The 19254-nt window shown below is 39.8% G+C and overlaps 2 protein-coding genes across 2 annotated transcripts; both read right to left on the bottom strand.

Moving 5' to 3' along the window:
- Positions 1 to 719: 719 nt before the first annotated feature.
- On the bottom strand, positions 720 to 1551 carry LOC143586551 (putative germin-like protein 2-1). Its single transcript, XM_077068077.1, has 2 exons — positions 1351 to 1551; positions 720 to 1255 (listed from the first exon to the last, which is right to left on the bottom strand). The coding sequence occupies exons 1-2, from the start codon at positions 1460 to 1462 to the stop codon at positions 720 to 722; spliced, it is 648 nt and encodes a 215-aa protein (XP_076924192.1). The 5' UTR covers positions 1463 to 1551.
- Positions 1552 to 18124: 16573 nt separating this feature from the next.
- Positions 18125 to 18904, bottom strand: LOC143586553 (putative germin-like protein 2-3). Its single transcript, XM_077068078.1, has one exon. It carries the CDS (start codon positions 18827 to 18829, stop codon positions 18371 to 18373), a length of 459 nt encoding a protein of 152 aa, XP_076924193.1. The 5' UTR covers positions 18830 to 18904; the 3' UTR covers positions 18125 to 18370.
- Between the last annotated feature and the right edge of the window lie 350 nt (positions 18905 to 19254).

Raw genomic sequence — 19254 nt, forward strand, 5'->3', positions numbered from 1 at the left:
ACGAAATACGAAAAATTTGAAAGGGTGCAAAAAATTGTATACTTATATTTTATGTGTGTTGTCTACCTATTTATATATTTGTTCATATATAATTATATATAAAATAAATTTAAAATATTCGAGCTGAACCGAACCGAGCAGACCTTTGCTCGTTGCTGGGCTCGTTTACAAATCGAACCGAGCAGAGCGGCTCGTTTACAATCGAGCGAAAATAAGAGCGAGAATTTTCAAGCAATTTCCGAGCGAGCGGCGAGCGGTTTGGACGGCCCTAGGCCCACCCCACCCCACCCCGCCCTTGCATCTGCCTCCGTAACCGTATGCTCGCAATTAAAAACTAAATTTTACATATGAGCGGTATGCATGAGCTTGCAAGTTCGAGACTGAATTTATGTGTGCATAATTGTATTAGTATATTATTTCGCTGAATTACCGAACTAACCAAAAACAAATAACATGAGAAACATTATCTTTTTGGTAGAAACCCGCCATAGTGCGATAAAAAGATCTTTATAAGCAATTCATTACGTGTGGCGACATTGTTTGTTTGACAATTAATTAAAGAAACAAAATAATTAGGGTCCGGGTATGGAAGTTAAGTTGTAAATCACAATCAACATATACGTATATATATTCCATTCACTTTTAGATATATCACAAGACGAAATCCAACATAACTTATAAGATATGGAAGTCAACATCAATTTTAATCACGTAGCGTATCAGAAGTTGGATTGAATCTGTTGAACAACCTTGATGTCAATTTGGAAGGCCTTCGCAAGAATATTGGCAGTTATATCAGGGTTAGATCCAAAGACAGCATTTGCAATGGTAATGGTGCCTGGATTTTGACTGCTCAAAGCAGCAATCGCAAGAGCATAGCCGTTTCCTACGTTTTGCTGGAAGTGAATCAGACCTTCTGGGAACACAAAGACGTCACCCTTCTGAAGCCGTTTTGTGATGAGACGGTTTTCAGGGTTGGATGTGACAAAACCGACTAGAAGACTGCCTTCGATGACGGTCAATATTTCAGTGGCTCGAGGGTGCGTGTGTGGAGCGTTAAGGCCCCCTGGAGCAAAGTCAATACGGGCCATGGAGATACCAAGAGTGTTGAGTCCTGGCAACTGTACTACATTCACGGCGGTCACGTTAGATCCAACGTCGTTCGTTGTGTTTCCCATCAGGTGGAGCCCTCTGAACAGAAAATCATCTGCCTGCACACGCTCCGGATCTTTGCAAACCACACCATTCACGAAAACTGTGAAAACAGAAACAGGAAACGTAATGTTATAATCAGGTCAATCATGAATGCCCGAAAGTTTATGGGATATTAGCATTGACAACCGTGCGCACCTTTGCTATCTGGATCAGCCACACAGAAGTCCTGGAGAGGACTAGGGTCGGAAGCTAAAGCGAGCGAACAAGCAACCAACAAGAGAGCGGATACTAGCAAACGTGAAGACATTTCTGATAAGTGAAAACCAGTTCTTATGAAATTTGGTAGCTCAAGAAATCTTTGAAATAAAGTTCCTAACCTGTTCGTGCTTTTATACTTAAACTTCGGAGCATATAGAGAGGATATGTGGTTCTGCCACTAATAAAAAATATTAAAACTTGTGGAGAGTAAAACCATGATAAAGTCATTGCTGGAAAACATTTTAATTTCAAAGCACGTTTTGTTCAATTCAAAGTTAGATAAATAAAAGGCTAGCTTGCTCTGGTAGGTATGATCGATTCGCTTCATTATTTCTGCCGTTGATCTCACAAAATTAGTTTGTTTGTAAACTACTGTTTGCTATGCAATGTTTTAATTGGTCCAATCATTTACATAATTAGTTTATTCCCATTTATCTACTATATATGGATTACCTTGGACAATACGATGGCTGCTGTAACGCGTCATTGCAAAAGGAGCCCAAAGTTGAAACAAGTCCTAAGTTTTATTATGTCACACGTAGAAAACATTATGCATAATAGTTCAAACCATGTTCTCGGTAAAACCTAAAAGGGTTCCAAGCGAACTTAATCGGCGAACTCAGTGATACGTGATCGCGTCAAGTTTTCGGTGTATTATAAAGTTTTGTTTCTTATATGCCAACTGAAACTAACAAACTCAGCGCGTTTTAACATTTTAAATTAACCGTAAACTTTTATTTGTTGAGTAGAACTCGCCTGTTTAACTTTGTATGACACCATAAAAAGTTCATCTTGATTAGCTGTCACATGTATGTCAACGCTTGTGTAGAGGTCATATGCCCCGCCGATTTTTAAACGTTTTTTATCCGTAGATTTTTAAACGATTTTTATCCGTAGATTACTAAAACATACAAAAGCCCTCGATCAATTTTACAGATCAATGGGGTTTTGCCAGTAAATTTCATTCCGACTCGTTTAGGTTCACTTTAAGCGAATTGGTGTGTTTTGTTGATTACTCCGTCTTTCAGAATTAGCTTTCCGCCCAGAAGTGTTTTACTTTTGTTTTCACTTTCTACATATGTCGTACCAGAACCCGAATCAAGATTCACTGTTTGGATTCTGGCCCGTACGCCAGCTCACTTAAATCTGGTTTTCATCATAACTCATAAACCGTAAAGGATTTTAACGTGATTCGAGTTAGTATTCTCTCGATTTAAATTATATTATCATTTGCAATTTTTGTAGGATTTATTGTTGGATATCAGTTAGCTCGCTTACTTTATTATTAATATCGTGTTAGCTCGCTTAATCTCAAAGGTGAGTTATTCACCATCTTTCTTTCTCTTTCTGGGGCTTTATGCGTACCAACTTATTATTATTTATATTGAATCTCAAATACAAATCATATTTGCTCATTGTGTTGTATGCAATCAAATGACATCCGCAACTTGCTTATCTGGTTGTTTTTTCGCATTCGGAGAGGTCCATCATAATCTCATTATAGTATAATTATACGCTGTTTCAATAGCCATCGATTATGTTTATTTAGTCATGGCAAACCGACACCATTATTTGTGTTTAATTGTATTACTCTGTCTTAGTAGCCATAGATTGTGTTCGTTTAATCATGGCCTACCGACACCATTGTTTGCACTTAACTGTATTACACACTTTACGCATCGATTTGTTATTTTCTTAATTATAAATATATCCACACCGGTGATTTCTCGCACAACATGTATTGTTGACAAATTATTGTATTTTTGCATATATTACATGTGCTTATCTTGGATGGTTAAAGTGACTGAAGAACTTAGTTTATTTGACTTTTAGGGTGTAGGTCCCAAGTCGGGTGGATCAAACAACGTCTTTGGATCAACCTAACTTAGTGCTAGCGGAAATTACACTAAGCAACCAAGAGGTCTCGGATCTTGAGTTTATTTTCGGTTAAGGTAAGGAGAGGTTAGAGAGAGAGAAAGTGATAGAGTTCTTGCAAAAGATTTTCTTTTGTATATCAAACTTCAACAATTTCAACAACCTTGCTTCTCATGGGATGCTCCCTATTTATAGTGAAGCATGCATGAGAAGTATGATATGTCAAATGCCCAATGGGCTTCTTTACAATGGACCGTGGCCCAACAATATACAAAATGACCCGTAGGCCCAAACATATAACTTAAACAATACAAAAGACTAAATATACAAAAATGGGACTAACAATCTCCCTTTAGTCTTTAGTATTGAAACCCGTCGGTGTCGTAAATCAGGCATTCGTCCTCGGTCAGTGGAAGTTCAACAAGTCTACGCACGAACTTGTTGAAGGCTTCCACTATCCGGTCGGTATTCTGACGGCCTATATCCTCGACAGTTCACAGCGGCTTCTTGTAGAGCATCTTCAAATCTTCAATGTGGAGTCCCATAAGCTCATGCTCGTCAAACACTCTGATCTCATGCATACCACGGCAGTGAATAACGGCCTCGCCGGTTTTGTTATCAAATTCCCAAGCAATGAAATCTCGAAGAGTGTTGGGAAGATAAGGCTCGCCATGATAGATCTCGTGGCATTCTTTGGGCGCCTTGTATCTCCACATCTTGCGAGGCTCTCCGGTAGCCGGGTCTATCTCTCTTGGGTTCCGGTATCTGCGACCCTTATTTGGCTCAAAGTCCTTGTAGTTGACTTTCGATTGACGCTGCAGGTAAGTCGGGACCCAACTTTCCAGCGTACTCCCAGTAGCACTAGGACCTAAAGCTTTCTGAAAGTAATTTAGATCTAGCTCAAGTAGAGTCTTCAGCTCGTGATGAGTAAGATAAACAAGATCCCCGCTGTAGCGTCTGATGGCCCAAACCTTATTTCGTTGATCATATCTAGCATATACGATCAGTGAGTCATCGTGATATGGATAGTTAAGCACGCGGGCAGACGCACAGTCCGTGACGATATGTGTCTTACGCTTCTTCTTTGGTGGTGGTGCAGGGATAGGAGCTGTTGCTGGAGCCTCCGAAGCTTGAGCATGAGGAGTATCTGGATTTGGCGAGTAATTGATGTCATCTTCTTGTCATTCACCGCCCTTTCCTTTTCAGTTCCTTCTATTAACTCCTCAAAGCTTATACCTGCATTAATAAAGTCAGCGATTACACCTGTATTGTCTGTCGGAGAGATGAGATCTTTGTATAAGTTGTCAAGTATCGAATCATCCTCTCTGACTTTACTGGCTGAGCCGGTGTTATCAGGGTCTTGAGTATCATGTTGAGATTGTGGAGGTGATTGAGTGTTAGCTCCACCTCCACCTCCTGCCGTCCCGGCTCCTCCATCTCCTCCACCACCGTTGCCACCACCATCATCATCATCATCATCAAAAATGTCATGTACGTCATCGATGTCGTCATCTTCTTCATCATCATCATCCTCTTCGTCTCCATCACATCCACCACCAGTGCCGCTAGATTGGCCGCCTGTTGTACTAACCGACCAACAGTCGCCTCTCCCTCTGACACAGCAACCGATACTCCTCGCATGGCCACAGAAGGACCTGCGGCTAGTTGCGATCCACCAACTTGAGAAGTCTCACCAGACCTTCTCCAAGTTCTGAAAACAGCGTCAAGCCTATCCTCCAGACCATGAAATTCGTCTTCCTGAATGCCCATCAGGTCTGAGGCCGCTTGGTATTTGCTCACCATCTCTTCATTTGTTTTGAGCTGTAGCTCATTCAGACGCTCTTGATCTTTTAATTTTTCTTTGATGGCTTCCATGTCTGATCTGAGCAATTCAAGGGAGGTGGAGGAAGCGAGTTGATTTTCTAAATCAGCAACTTGGGAGTTTGTAGCTTCCTTCTCAACGTCCCACCTTCTTGTGGCATCTTCAATTTTCTTGTTAATGTTTGTTCTGAGAGCGCTAGCACTTGGTAAATTTCTTTCAAGTGTGCCCAATCGATCTCCAAGTCTAGCGTGATCGGCTCTCAGATTAGCATTTTCGGACGCCTCATGATTCATCAACGTTTGAAGATTTTGGATGCGGGTGTGGAAGGTATTGGTCAATAACCGTTGATTTTCAGCAACTTCATCACTTGCTGCTTTTTGCTCTTCCAACAACCGTATCCTTTCCTTTAGGGCCGTCTTCTCATTTTCGTCCTCTAGAGCCCTTTGCTTCATCTCCTTGATAAGCTTGAGGAGGGCAATCTCTCGTTCTGCCCTTTTGGCGTTCGATTCCTCCAGTGCGACGATCCTATCTAGGATAGGATCAGCATGATATGCTGGAGGTGTCCCAGACATCCCTCGTGAGATCAGTTTGGGAGAGATAATGGTGGATGGTGGGGTTGTGGTTGTTATGGGTGGTGAGGTGGTTGGCAGGGGTAGGGTGATGGCTTGAGTGAGGATTTGTGAGGCTATAGTGGTAAGTGGTGTTGGTTGTGTGGTAGTTGGTGTGATGGTTTGGGTAGGTGAAGTAAGGACGGTTTTGCTCCATATGCTTGTAGTTTGAATTGGGGAGCTGAAAACTAAGGAAGTGAATATGGATGATGTTTGCTGTGAAGGTGGTGTTGAGGCTTGGGTAGGTTCAGGGTGAGGTGGTTGTTGAGGTGGTAAGTGTGGTGAGGAAGGTATTTGGGGTAGGAAAGTTGGAATTGGTTGGTCTGTAGGTAAGGGTTCAGGTGAGGAATCAGGTGAGTCATGGAGTAGGGTTTTGGTTTTCTTGGCTTTGGATTTCTTTTTGGTTTTAGTTGGTTTGAGGGCAGGGATTTGTATTTTGGTCACATCTAAGGATTTGAGGGCTTGATCTAGGGCTTCTTTGGTAATTTTTGGTTGGTCTGTGGGCTTGTCTTGTGAGGGAGACGTGACTTGAGACTTGGTTGGCTTCTGGGAGTCTCCATGTCTCCTCAAAAGCTTTAGGGGCGGCTGGTCTTCCTCCTCCTCCTCAAGCTCTATTGTTTTGCCCTTTTGTGCTATCTTTCTCTTCAAATCGTGTTTGGCCTTTGTTCTATCTTCGGCCGGCTCATCGGACGAATCTTGACCTCCTTCAGTTACCGGTTCTGCATCACCTTCTCCTTCTTCAGATGCCTCATCCCCAGCAGGCTCTGTGTCTTCAAACAATCCAAACTTGGGCCCAGGTCATGGTCTAGTGTATTGATGACCTCTACCCTTGGTGCTCAACAACACGCCAAAAACTGACATTTTGATCTCGTGAACGTGAAATGGCTCGGGGTATGACTTCTTGTCTTTTGCCTTCTAGTCTCCCGGCCGTTGAATGTCTGGGATCATATCATCCAATAATAACTGCACAAATCTTGGGTACATCAACCATGTGGCCCCACTCTTGATATTTGCGAGCATGCACAAGAATATAAGTCGTGAGTAATTAAACTTCTCTTTATTGGTCAGTGCGAACATGACTCAAACCCAATCTGTGCTCATGCTGTCAAAACCGCCTCGAATATCTGTGAAGCAGTGTATAATGATGTGGAAGAAGAATCTCCAATACGGTGACAGATGGCTCTTCTCTAAACTTTTCCATTCCGTATCATACCCTATTTGGGTAACGAATTCTTCCAACATCTTCTTATTTCCTCTCTCATATTTGTAATCAGACTGGTCGTCGATCTTTAGCACCCTTCTAATATCCTCCTCTGTGATAGTTAATTCTTGTCTGGCAATTGTCGTGGTGAAGGACATACAATCATCAGCAATTTTGGCGAATGCCCAGAAATCTAAGATCCACTTGTAGTAGATTACTGGATCTGCGGTGATGGCATATGAAAGGGGCGATTGCCTGAGCCCCTTGACCATAGGAGTAAAAACCTTGTCACCCTTTGCTTTAGGTAACGCTAGAGTACAAAAGTTGTTATGACCCTAAAATGTAAAAACAAAAGATCATGTGAATCATCATTAAGACAGACCAAGACAAAATAGATATTTACATGGATATTAATAATTTATACATTAGATAAGTTAGATTTAGCATTATGTACATTCTAGATATAATAAGTTAATAAGTTAACTGCAGCCAAATTACAGGTTAATAGGAACAAAAGGTATAAAGATCAAGTTCAGATCAGTCAACAATTTCAAACAGTGTGTTTGAGATAACAGATCAGTTGCATTGTGTTTGAATTTCTGAAAAATTTTCTAAGTATGAGTTTTTCGCATGAGGAAGAGTTTCACTTCGCATGGTCAAGCGAAGCGAAACAGAAAGTGTTTCGCTACCCTTCAAGCGAAAAACCTGTACTTGGTCCCTTTTAGCCACTTCTCACTTTACTCAAGATCTCCTTTAAGCGAATTGGGTTTCTGGAGGATTTGAACTTGAAACCCTTATGATTTCTAGGTTAATTTGTCCTATGAACTGATGAACAAAAACTTAAATCTACAAACTTTGTACAAATAACCCTAACACTAATAAATAATGATGATACTCAAGTTTTACAAGTCCAAAACAGATTAATCTTTAACAGATGAACCAATTTCATATGAAGATCAATTATAAATTGATCCGACGTCTCATTTGAACCGTTGTTTCAATCCATAAGAACCCAGAAAATATGAAGATGAATGATTTATGAAGTTTTGATGTTATACCGAAGGTGGATACACTGGATTCAACGGCATAATTGTAATATTGAGGACCGGATGCTTTGAAGATTTGAAGAAAGTCTGGGATTGTGTTTGAAGATTAGAGAGAGAGAGGAGAGTGAAAATTAAAAATCTTTTGGTGAATAGTAAAAGAGATTTTAGGTTTCCCTTATATATAGGGTCAGCCTATCTCACGATAAGGTCAAAACATCGTGAGTATTCACCGAAAATGCACTCTCAGTCCTCGGTTTTTAACAATATTTGCATTTTCAAACCCGTTACCCACCGAATCCAAGCACTAAATTGTTTATAAAATTTTCTTTTGTTGGTCCATAACTGTTATCATTTGCATGATCGATCTCTTTTGTCAAAACACAACATAATAAAAGAAATTTTTTTTTAAAATAAAATTTAAAATTAAACAAAAAAAAATTTTAAAACAAACATAATAATTTACATAGTACTTTCTTTGATTAATTTTCAAAGAATGATCGCGATATGGAATCATATTAATTTGCACAACTCTATATCTCGTTTCCATTATGAAGTTATTGTGACATAAGTTCATCATTGATTGTAGATATTGTCCTTTGACAAGTGTTTTGATGCCAAAAGTGATACAATTTAGGTACAATTAGGCACGGTGCTTATGTGGTCCCCACTCAATCGGACATGTTACTGATTCCGTCATATCTCAGGCCTACTTTGTGTTAACATATCACCTCAACTTGACTTAAACCTTTCTTAGTTAATCACAGTACACTTATTAACAGACTGACTTACTGTACACTGTACACAATACACATGACACGTTGTGCTTTACACACTTGACTCGATCTAGAAATATTAAAATAAAGCAGAAGTTCAGGCCATAACAATCAGGTCGGATAATACCATCTTATTGCGCAGAGAAAGTCCAAGGCTTGAACAAAAGAAAATAAATAAAACAAAGCAGAAGACTCAGGGCCTTAACGATCAGATCTTGTATGACTACAAATATAGAAAGTCCAAGGCTTGAGTCGAAAATAAATGAAGAAATAAAACAGAAGTTAAAATTCCTAGGACTGACTCCCTTTTTTTTATTTTTTTTGTTTTGACTCTTTTTCTTGATTTTTCTTTTTCTTGTTTTTCTTGACGCTTTACTTGACTCAATGAAAATTTACACTGACTTTCATAAGACGACTGTGATCAGGTAAAGAGAGGCTTGGGTATGACATGTGTAGTTACATTTTTGCCTTCATAAATATGACTACACGGAATCATGCAACCGCTTCATACTCGTATATCCACTAGCACCGGCAAGAATTCAAGTTTATATCACTTGACACTTACTTGTTTGTCAAGCCCACCTACACATCAATGAATGACCTTGGAGCCTTTTGTTCTTTTCTTTTAACGCGCTAGAGTTATCACAAACTAATGTACTATCACTTTCCATATAGTCGGATCAAATTCTCTATTCTTTTAATTATCCGACTCCCTCTAAGCAGGAGCTCCCTCTAAACGGGACAATCCTTTTTGAATTTTCTTTAAATTATAAAAAATAAAATCTTTTTGTTAAGTCAAATGACTTGGTTTTATTTTACTGAAAGTAAATTTAAAATCTTTTTGGTGAGTTAAAGTTAACTCATTTTCTCCCTCTAAAAGTGTGACATATTTGAAAAATATTTACAGTTTTTAAACTAAAAGATAGACAATAAAAATTTACTGAAAGGAGATCATGCCCAATGACTCAACGAGAAACAAAAATCGGGCACGACAGAAGGCTTTTGTAAAGAGATCAGCAAAGTTAAAATCAGTATGGACTCGTTTTATGTTGACAAGCTTACGATCATAACAATCACGAATAAAATGTATTCGGATGTCTATGTGCTTAGTCTTTGAGTGCTGGACCGGGTTTTTGACAATAGCAACGGCAGCCTCATTATCACATTTGACCGTTGATCCGTAGAAATTCAAACCGTAATCCAGCAGCTGATGCTGGATCCAAATCACTTGAGAGCAGCAGCTGGATGCGGCGATGTACTTGGCTTCGGCTATGGATGTAGACACGGTGAGTTGTTTCTTGCACTGCCATGAGATTAGCCGATCTCCCAGGAATTGACATCCACCAGATGTGGATTTTCTGTCCAAGTGGCATCCTCCATAATCACTGTTGGTGTAAGCATGAAGTTCCAAGGGAGAATTCTTTGGGTACCAAAGACCCAAACGTGGTCTCCCTTTCAAGTATCTGAAGATACGTTTGACAGCAGTCATGTGGGATTATTTTGGGTCAGATTGATATCTGGCACACTGACAAACAGGGAACACGATGTCCAGTCTGCTTGCAGTGAGATACATCAGGGAACCAATCATTGACCTATAAAGATGTTGATCGACTGGCTTTCTTGATGGATCAGGAGCGAGAACAGGACGAGTAGCGATTGGTGTCATAAAAGCAGTTGAGTCCTTGAATCCAAATTTCTGAACAATGTCATGAACGTACTTTTCTTGGTGAATTAAAGTCCCGTCCGTCTTTTGCTCAACCTGTAAGCCCAGGAAGAAAGTCATATGCCCTAAGGAACTCATTTCAAATTGCTTTTGCATGATCTCAGAAAACTCCTTGCACAAAGTCTCATTCGTGGACCCGAAGATAATATCATTAACATCACTTGAACAAGAATCAAATCATCCTTCACTTTCTTGACAAAGAGAGTTTGATCAACAATGCCTCTCTTGTATCCATTCTTTACTAAATGATCAGCCAGTATGGCTTACCAAGCACGAGGAGCCTGGTGAAGACCATAAAGTGCTTTGTCAAGACGGTAAACGTGGTCAGGATAATTTGGGTCTACAAATCCTGGAGGTTGGCTCACATAAATTTCTTCTTTTACTTTCCCGTACAAGAAAGCAGTCTTCACATCCATTTGATATACTTTGAAATTCATATACGACGCATAGGCCAAAAAGATACGAATTGCTTCCAATCTGGCCACAGGTGCATAAACTTCATCGTAATCAAGTCCTTCTCGTTGCCAAAAACCTTGTACAACCAATCGGGCTTTATTTCTGATGATCACCCCCTTGTCATCTTTCTTGTTACGGAACACCCATTTTGTTCTGATTGGTTTCTTGTGATTTGATTTCTTCACCAGCTTCCAAATGTTTAGCTTCTTGAACTGCAACATTTCTTCTTGCATTGCTTCAACCCAAGAGTTCTCCTTCAAAGCAACTATGTAGTCCTTGGGCTCTACCTACGAAATAAAACAGGAAAAAAGACATCTGTTTATGTTACCAGAAGTGCTGCGTGTTTGGATGCCAGCGGATGGATCTCCAATGATGTTCTCAGTCGGATGTCGGCGATGAATTGGTAACTGTGGAATTTGTTCGACACTCTCGACTGGCGTTGCCTCAAGTTCAATGGTCAGGCTCTCTATGGGATGAAAGACCATGGTCTCATCGACAACGGCATTTGGTTGGGGATCACTTGTATCTTCTTCTTGATCAACCAAATGTTCCTGAGCGATGGTGCCTTCCCATAGGTGGTTGTAGAAAGGTACGATGACAGCAGGTACCGATGAAGAGTCAGTGGTGCGAGAAGTTCCAATAGGAACGGTGTCATTTTGCACATTCTTTTGAATAGCTTCCTCAGCAGATCCATCAGATCCATGAACGTCTTCTTCATAGGAAAGTTTGGGAACTGATTCAACTAAACTTGGATCATGAGCTGGGGATGTTTCTATTTGGTTGGTTTGTTGATCCGCCTCTTGAATGGTCTGGTCATTTCCCACATTGTCAGCTGACATAAATGAGTCGGTGTCTGAATCATCTACGTCTTCGACAGCGGGCATTTCGGTAGATTCTGCAAAAGTTTGCACATTGACTTCCGGGACATGTTGATTAACCTCGTGTGAACCATTGAGTGTGGGTGCGGGTGCAGCAATCTTAATATCTGTCAAACCTTTCATAACGGCGTGCATCAAAATTGATTGATTAACAATTCTCAGAGATGGTGCAGAAACAACAGGAGACATCACTGGTGCAGACGGTGGTACATACATTCCTCGAAACTACCTGAACAAACCTTCATAATCAAACATCCAATCAGGACCATTGTGGGCATCGGTAGGGTTTAGTTCTTGCCAATCGATGTTGTAGGACTCCAAAATCACTCGGGATTTCTTGTTGAACACACGATAAGCACTTTTGTTAGCGGAATAACCGACAAAGTAGCATTCATCCGCCTTTTCAGCAAACTTTGAAGTTGTGGCAGCATTAGATTGAAGCACTGTGCAAGGACAACCGAATGTCTTGAAGAAATTTACCCTTGGCTTGTTTCCATAAAAGACTTCATAAGGTGTCTTATTCAGTCTTTTATTCAGCAACACGCGATTCTGAGTGTAGCACGCAGTGTTAATGGCTTCCCCCAGAAGAATAAAGGGAGTTTGGAGTATGACAGCATGGTTCTTACAGCTTCAACTAGTGTACGATTCCGTCGTTCAGCCACCCCATTTTGTTCAGGAGTGTAGGGTGCACTGAACTGATGAAGAATCCCCTTGTTGTGACAGAATACGTTGACAGCCCTGTTGCAGAATTCCGTTCCATTGTCACTTCTGATGCACTTTACTCGTTTGTCCGTCTGATTCTCAACCAACACAATGAATCTGATAAGAAACTGAGATGTCTCATCCTTGTGACCTAGCAGAAAAATCCAACTGAAACGTGAGTAATCATCAGTAATAACCAGACAATAGGCTTTTCGACCTATTGCCATGGGTTGAACATGACCAAAAAGATCCATATGCAACAGTTGAAGAGTGGAGTTCATGGAATTGACCATCTTAGGGCGGTGAGGGAGTTTGTGCTGTTTGCACTTAGAGCAAGATAAACATTTTTCAGCACAATGAAATGATTTTACAGGCAAGCCCCTCACATGATCACCTTTAACCAACTTATTCAAGTTCTTAAAGTTTACATGCCCTAGACGTCGATGCCATAAGGATGAGTCGTTCTCTGAGGCCTTGGACATCAAACAAGAAGCCGTACGCATGGAATAATTGCTTCTCATGTCCAGAATGTATGCATCATTGTGCCTCGGAGTACGTAACATGATCCACTCTTCCGGGACTGTAAAACCTGGTTTAAGAATAAGACATTCATTTTCAATGAAAAGAGTTGAAAATTTCTTATCGCAGATCTGAGAGACACTGAGTAAGTTGTGATTGAGTTGTTCCACAAGATTGACTTCGTCGAAGGTCAATGTGCTATTGGAGACCTTGCCTTGTTTCGTGATTTCTCCTCTTATGTCACCAGCAAAGGAAACATGTCCACCATCGAAGGGATTTATATCGAACAACAGAGACTCATCTCCTGTCATATGTTGGGTACAGCCGCTGTCCAAGTACCCATTACTGTTGACAGGCCTTCCAGGCTGACCCTACATACCTGAGCAGCTAGTTAGTAGAAGGGTCTCGAGACGAACTTGTCTTGGCAAAAGCAAACAGAAAATCACCCAATTTTATTTTATGATGTTTGAAAATGTAATCTTTTGGAGGATCCGAATCTGAAGTGCAATCACTCGAGGAACTGGTGTTGGGATTCCCTCGGTTCTTAAAAGATTTTCTTGATTGCCTTCATTTTGACTTGGGTTTGATTGTCAAATCTTCTTTGTTTGCTTTTGAAAATGGTTTAGAGGGGTTTTTTGGGTAACCACTTTGGTTAAGCGCTTTGGCTAACCGCTTCCTTTCTCTTTGTGTAAGCCAAAAAGGCTTATTGGGTTTGTCGGTTCTTTTAATCGTTGAATCCGTCTTACTGGCTGAGGTACAAGTTTGATAAGACATTTTCTTAGGTTGAATGTTTAACTCAGTAAATGTCTCACCAAACCTGCTTTTGGCGTCTCTTTGTTGCTTATGCCAGTTCTTGCAGTGTCTCGCAAGATGATACGGATTACCACACACAAAACAACATTTTCTTTTGTTACAATTATAGACATGTTGATCACTGAAATATGTGGGGTAAGATGATGTGGGAGAGTTAATGAATTGAAAACTCTATCTATGAACACATTTTAATGATTCGATGCAAAGTAATTTGACTACCTGGGTTTATGACCAGTGTAGCAGTAGGTGCTATTAAATTGATCATAAGATTGAGAACTATTTCTATTAGCGGTATTATGTGAAAATGAAGTTTTATTTGAAGGCATATATTTACATGACGTGCTTGGTTTTTTATTTTCAAAGACAATTTCTTGTTTTCGTAAGTCCTCAAAATCATGATCAGTTGACAGACATCTAGAACTTGTTTGTTCATTAACCTCAGTCACATTTGTTTCATCAAAAATTGTTTCACACTCAGAATCAGATGAAGAGCATTCACTTTCATTACATACTTCTTTACAATTTTCTTCACAAGTGGTTTCATAGAATACAGGTTTTGATTCTGACATTAAACAATCCAACATTGATTCACAAACTTTGTTACAGATAGGGTTATTAATGCTTTTGGTTAGACCCACACATGACTCAAAACGTGGTTCTAAACCTCCATGTTGCTTAAGATCCTGATTAATTTTCCCACAATCACCATTGTTTATATTTCCTGCTTCACAAGACACATTGACGTCAGCATTTTCAAATGATTGAATTTGAGCAACAGTCTGAGATGCTGCGGGAATAAATGTCACAGGTTTTGGTATCCTACCAACACCGTATGCCATTTCCTCATAAGGAGAAGTATTATAGCTAAAGTGGGGCAAACTGGTGTAGTTATCATTCAATGGTGGTGGTACGGCCGTGTAGTCGTACCCCAACCCCGTTTTAACTTTAGTACTTCTCTGGGCTCCAATAAGATCATCTAATTTCTCAGATGATACCTCAAACCTTTCGACTTGTCTTTCCATTTCTTTCTTATTAGTAACTTCGAATATTAATTTCTTAATCTCCTCTTTTAAATCATTGATTATGTCCTTATAGTAAGTGACATTATGTTTTTCTCGAAAAATTTCAAGTCTAAGATTTGCGACATCATCGTGATGAGTTTTAATCTTTTCAATGTAGATCTTATCAGCCTTTACATATTCAGTGTTCAGCTAACGAAGTTTTGCATTTTCTTTCAAAACTTCGTCTTGCAAGTATCTATAGTATGTAACTTTGTTGACACGTGCTTCTGTGCAAAGATTTCGTTTTACCTCATCAAGGTGTGATGCACAAGAATCGACAGCAGAAGATGAAGAGGGTTCATCGTTTGAAGTGAAAGCCATGCTAGCCATATTTAGAGGATTCTGCAACTCTTGAAACTGTTCGTCCCAATTCATATCGGTGTGGATTTCTGTTTGAGAAACAAGGGCTCTTGAATTTGAGCTTGAGCTGCCCTTGTGTGAACGATTCCCGATCCTTTGAGCTGAGTTGTTTGCCTTTTGATCCTCAGGCCTCTTTCCAGCAGCTTTTGCGTCCGCTTCTTCAGTTACTTCTGTCACCTATATATCGTTTGCTGATTTGGGAGGATTTGTGCATTCTCTAGCAAAATGACTCATCTCTGCACAGTTGTTGCATCGAAGCTTGCTCTTGTTAAAACCAATTCGCTTTCGATCCGAATCATTGAAGCTGTCTTTTCTGTAGGTTTTGATGAAGTTGGTGGCCCTTTGCACAGCCATGGCCATCTGATACTTGATGTCCATTTTCTCAAGATCCTTTTGATTTATGTCTTTCAGATCACCTATTTCAAACTGAGCAGGTAACAAATTCCCTTGCAACAGCTCTTCATGACAAGACAGAAAAGCTTTAACTAGTGTCACATTTGAATAATTTAGCATGGGAATTGCTTCACAATAGCTGGATGGTTTGAGCAACTGCACTGTCAACTGCTTTTTGAAATGAACTTGCACCGGATGGAGTTGATGGGTTTCTGGTGGAGATGAAAGCGGTTGATTGTGAAGGGACAGTTGGTGAGTACTTGGAATTGTTCACGGGATATACATTTGGTTGGGGTTTGCTGACAAAGGTTGTTGGCATACTTGAGGATGTAGAACTTACTCCGGCTTGATTCAGAGAATTCATGTGATTGTTCATCCTCATCTGTTCATCCATTTCGAATGATTTGATGGTGGATATTAGTTCACTATTTGTCATCCCATTTAGATTTGTGGTTCTTTTGATAGTTATTGTGTTTACACTCCAGCTGTAAGGCAAAGAGTTCATCAACTTGTGATTTACCTCAGTGTTGGGAATGTTAACACCTGCAGCTCTTACATTGACCATGAGCTTCTCAAACCTTTTCACTAAGTCAAGCACAGCTTCACCTTGACGATGGTTGAACATATTGAATTCTTCCTTCAATAGTGTTTCTCAAACCTTTTCTTGTTTTCTCTAATTTCGACATTTCCTTCAACCATCTCAACAAGAGCTTCCCATAATCCTTTGGCACTTCTGTTTTCTCGTAGTGTTTCTGTGATTTCATTTGACAGACAGACTGTCAACAACAGAAATGCTTTCTTATCTTGTGCTAACTTATTCAAATCATCTTGATCATAATTCTCCGGTGCCTTAGGTTTTTCTCCAGCATCAATGCGAGTTGTTGGAACATGAGGACCAACTTCAAAACATCTCATTAAATCAGTTTCAGTTAATGAGATGAAGTTCATGAACCTCCATTTAAAATCAATGAAGTTATCATCTAAGGTCATAAACTTAGGAGGTTTCTAAGAAGTTCCAACTTGATTTTCTAACAGCAAATAACCCTTCAATAATTCTGAATCAGTACTGCCCATGGTGTAAATCTTTAAAAGAACTTAATTTTCCAAATAGTTAACTTTTTCGCTTAAATAGCTTCAAGCGAAGCGAAAGACTTTCAAGCAAAGCGAAAGAAACTCAAGCGAAGCGGAAGAATTTCTTAAGCGAAGCGAAATTGTCCAGAAAGCAAATCTTCCTTGAGATCTGTTTCACCCACTTTTGTCAGTTCAAGTATGATGTTTGGTACAATGCCTGAGCGAAGCGAAAAATTTTCTTATCAACCCAACAAACTTGGAACCCGTAAGTACCACCTTATGAAGTTGTTGCCAATTCTTTTTGTATTTTTGATAATTTTCTATGCCAAGAACACTTGAACACTTATTTTCCTCTTTTCAAGATCAAAACCAAGGTTGTGATCCAAAAACTCTCAACTAGTGAGCCGAAGCTCTGATATCAATTGTAGGTCCCAAGTCGGGTGGATCAAACAACGTCTTTGGATCAACCTAGCTTAGTGCTAGCGGAAATCACACTAAGCAACCAAGAGGTCTCGGATCTTGAGTTTATTTTCGGTTAAGGAAAGGAGAGGTTAGAGAGAGAAAGTGATAGAGTTCTTGCAAAAGATTTTCTTTCGTATATCAAACTTCAACAATTTCAACAACCTTGCTTCTCATGGCATGCTCCCTATTTATAGTGAAGCATGCATGAGAAGTATGATATGTCAAATGCCAATGGGCTTCTTTACAATGGACCGTGGCCCAGCAATATACAAAATGACCCGTAGGCCCAAACATATAACTTAAACAATACAAAAGACTAAATATACAAAAATGGGACTAACATAGGGTATTATAATAAACAAGAATATTTGGATTCTATTTGTGTTTTTCTTCCGAATTGTATACTTGGTTGACTTAATAAAATAATATAGATATTGACGTTTATATTGTTTGTTAGTGTATTGTGAGCTATGAGCAATCATTTCACCCCTGAGATTTCCGCTTTAGGTTGGGGTGCGACACTCGAGCCCGCTTACGCTCAATATAGGTAATTGATTTTATCAATATATATATAAAATTTAGAACATGTATAAGTTAATTAGAAAATAATGAACAAGCCGAACTTGAGCATGAAAAAACATCTCATGAGTCATGCTTGAGCTTTTTGGAAGAAAAACTCGAAAAACGAGATCTAGACTAGTCTAGCTTGGACCAGGCTAGTCTCGTTTTACACCCCTACTTCCTCACAAACTTATGGGGCACTTGGGCTTAAATTTAGATTTTGGTCTCTGCATACCACTAAATTTTACATATGAGCCGTATGTTTAATTGAGCCTGCAAGTTTGAGACTGATTTTATATGTGTAATTGCATTTATAATTTATTCCGTAGAATTACCGAACTAACCAAAAACGCATACCATGTAAACAGTAACTTTAAAGCTAACCCGTCATAGTGGGACAAAAGGATCTTTATAAACAATATGTTAGTGGTAGCGACATTGATTGTTTGATAAGTAATAAAAAAAATTAAAACTTAGGGTCCGTGTATGGAACATACACTGCTTTTTAACAGTTAAGTCGTAAATCACAATCAACACATATATATTTCATTCACTTTTAGATATATCACAAGACAAAATCCAACATAACTTATAAGATACGGAAGTCAACATCAATTTTAATCACGTAGCGTATCAGAACTTGGATTGAATCTGTTGAACGACCTTGATGTCAACTTGGAAGGCCTTCGCAAGAATATCGGCAGATATATCAGGGTTAGATCCAAAGACAGCATTTGCAATGGTAATGGTGCCTGGATTTTGACTGCTCAAAGCAGCAATCGCAAGAGCATAGCCGTTTCCTACATTTTGTTGGAAGTGAATCAGACCTTCTGGGAACACAAAGACGTCACCCTTCTGAAGTCGTTTCGTGATGAGACGGTTTTCAGGGTTGGATGTGACAAAACCGACTAGTAGATTGCCTTCAATGACGGTCAATATTTCAGTGGCTCGAGGATGCGTGTGCGGAGCGTTAAGGCCCCATGGAGCAAAGTCAATACGCGCCATGGAGATACCAAGAGTGTTGAGTCCTGGCAACTGCGCTACATTCACGGCGGTCACGTTAGATCCAACGTCGTTCGTTGTGTTTCCCATCAGGTGGAGCCCCCTGAACAGAAAGTCATCTGCCTGCACACGCTCTGGATCTTTGCAAACCACACCATTTACGAGTACTGTGAAAACAGAAAGAGGAAACTTAATACATACAGACACCAAAAAATGTTGTGTGTAAGCAGTTCAATCATGAATGCTCGAGCCTTTAGGGGAAAACATTTACGGGACGTACCTTTGCTCTCTGGATCAGCCACACAGAAGTCTTGGAGAGGACTGGGGTCGGAACCTAAAGCAAGCGAACAAGCAACCAACAAGAGACCGGATAAAAGCAGCAAACGTGACGTCATTTTTGAGAAGTGAAAACCTGTTCTTCAATTGAGTTTGGTAGCTCAAGTAATCTATATATGCAATAAAGTACCTAACTTGTTCCTGTATTTATAGTTAACTTAGTGTGGAGCATAAAGCTA

Source organism: Bidens hawaiensis, unplaced genomic scaffold (assembly GCF_021521415.1).
Source record: "Bidens hawaiensis isolate Kalapana, Puna unplaced genomic scaffold, B.hawaiensis_p1.1 tig00034693_1, whole genome shotgun sequence".
NCBI lineage: Eukaryota > Viridiplantae > Streptophyta > Magnoliopsida > Asterales > Asteraceae > Bidens > Bidens hawaiensis.

Bases quoted from the DNA above. Each gene is read 5' to 3' on its own strand.
- LOC143586551 (XM_077068077.1), bottom strand. From the start codon at position 1,462: ATGTCTTCACGTTTGCTAGTATCCGCTCTCTTGTTGGTTGCTTGTTCG. The intron at 1,256-1,350 runs GTGCGCACGGTT...CTGTTTTCACAG, and splicing joins GGCTGATCCAGATAGCAAAG to TTTTCGTGAATGGTGTGGTT.
- LOC143586553 (XM_077068078.1), bottom strand. From the start codon at position 18,829: ATGGGAAACACAACGAACGACGTTGGATCTAACGTGACCGCCGTGAAT.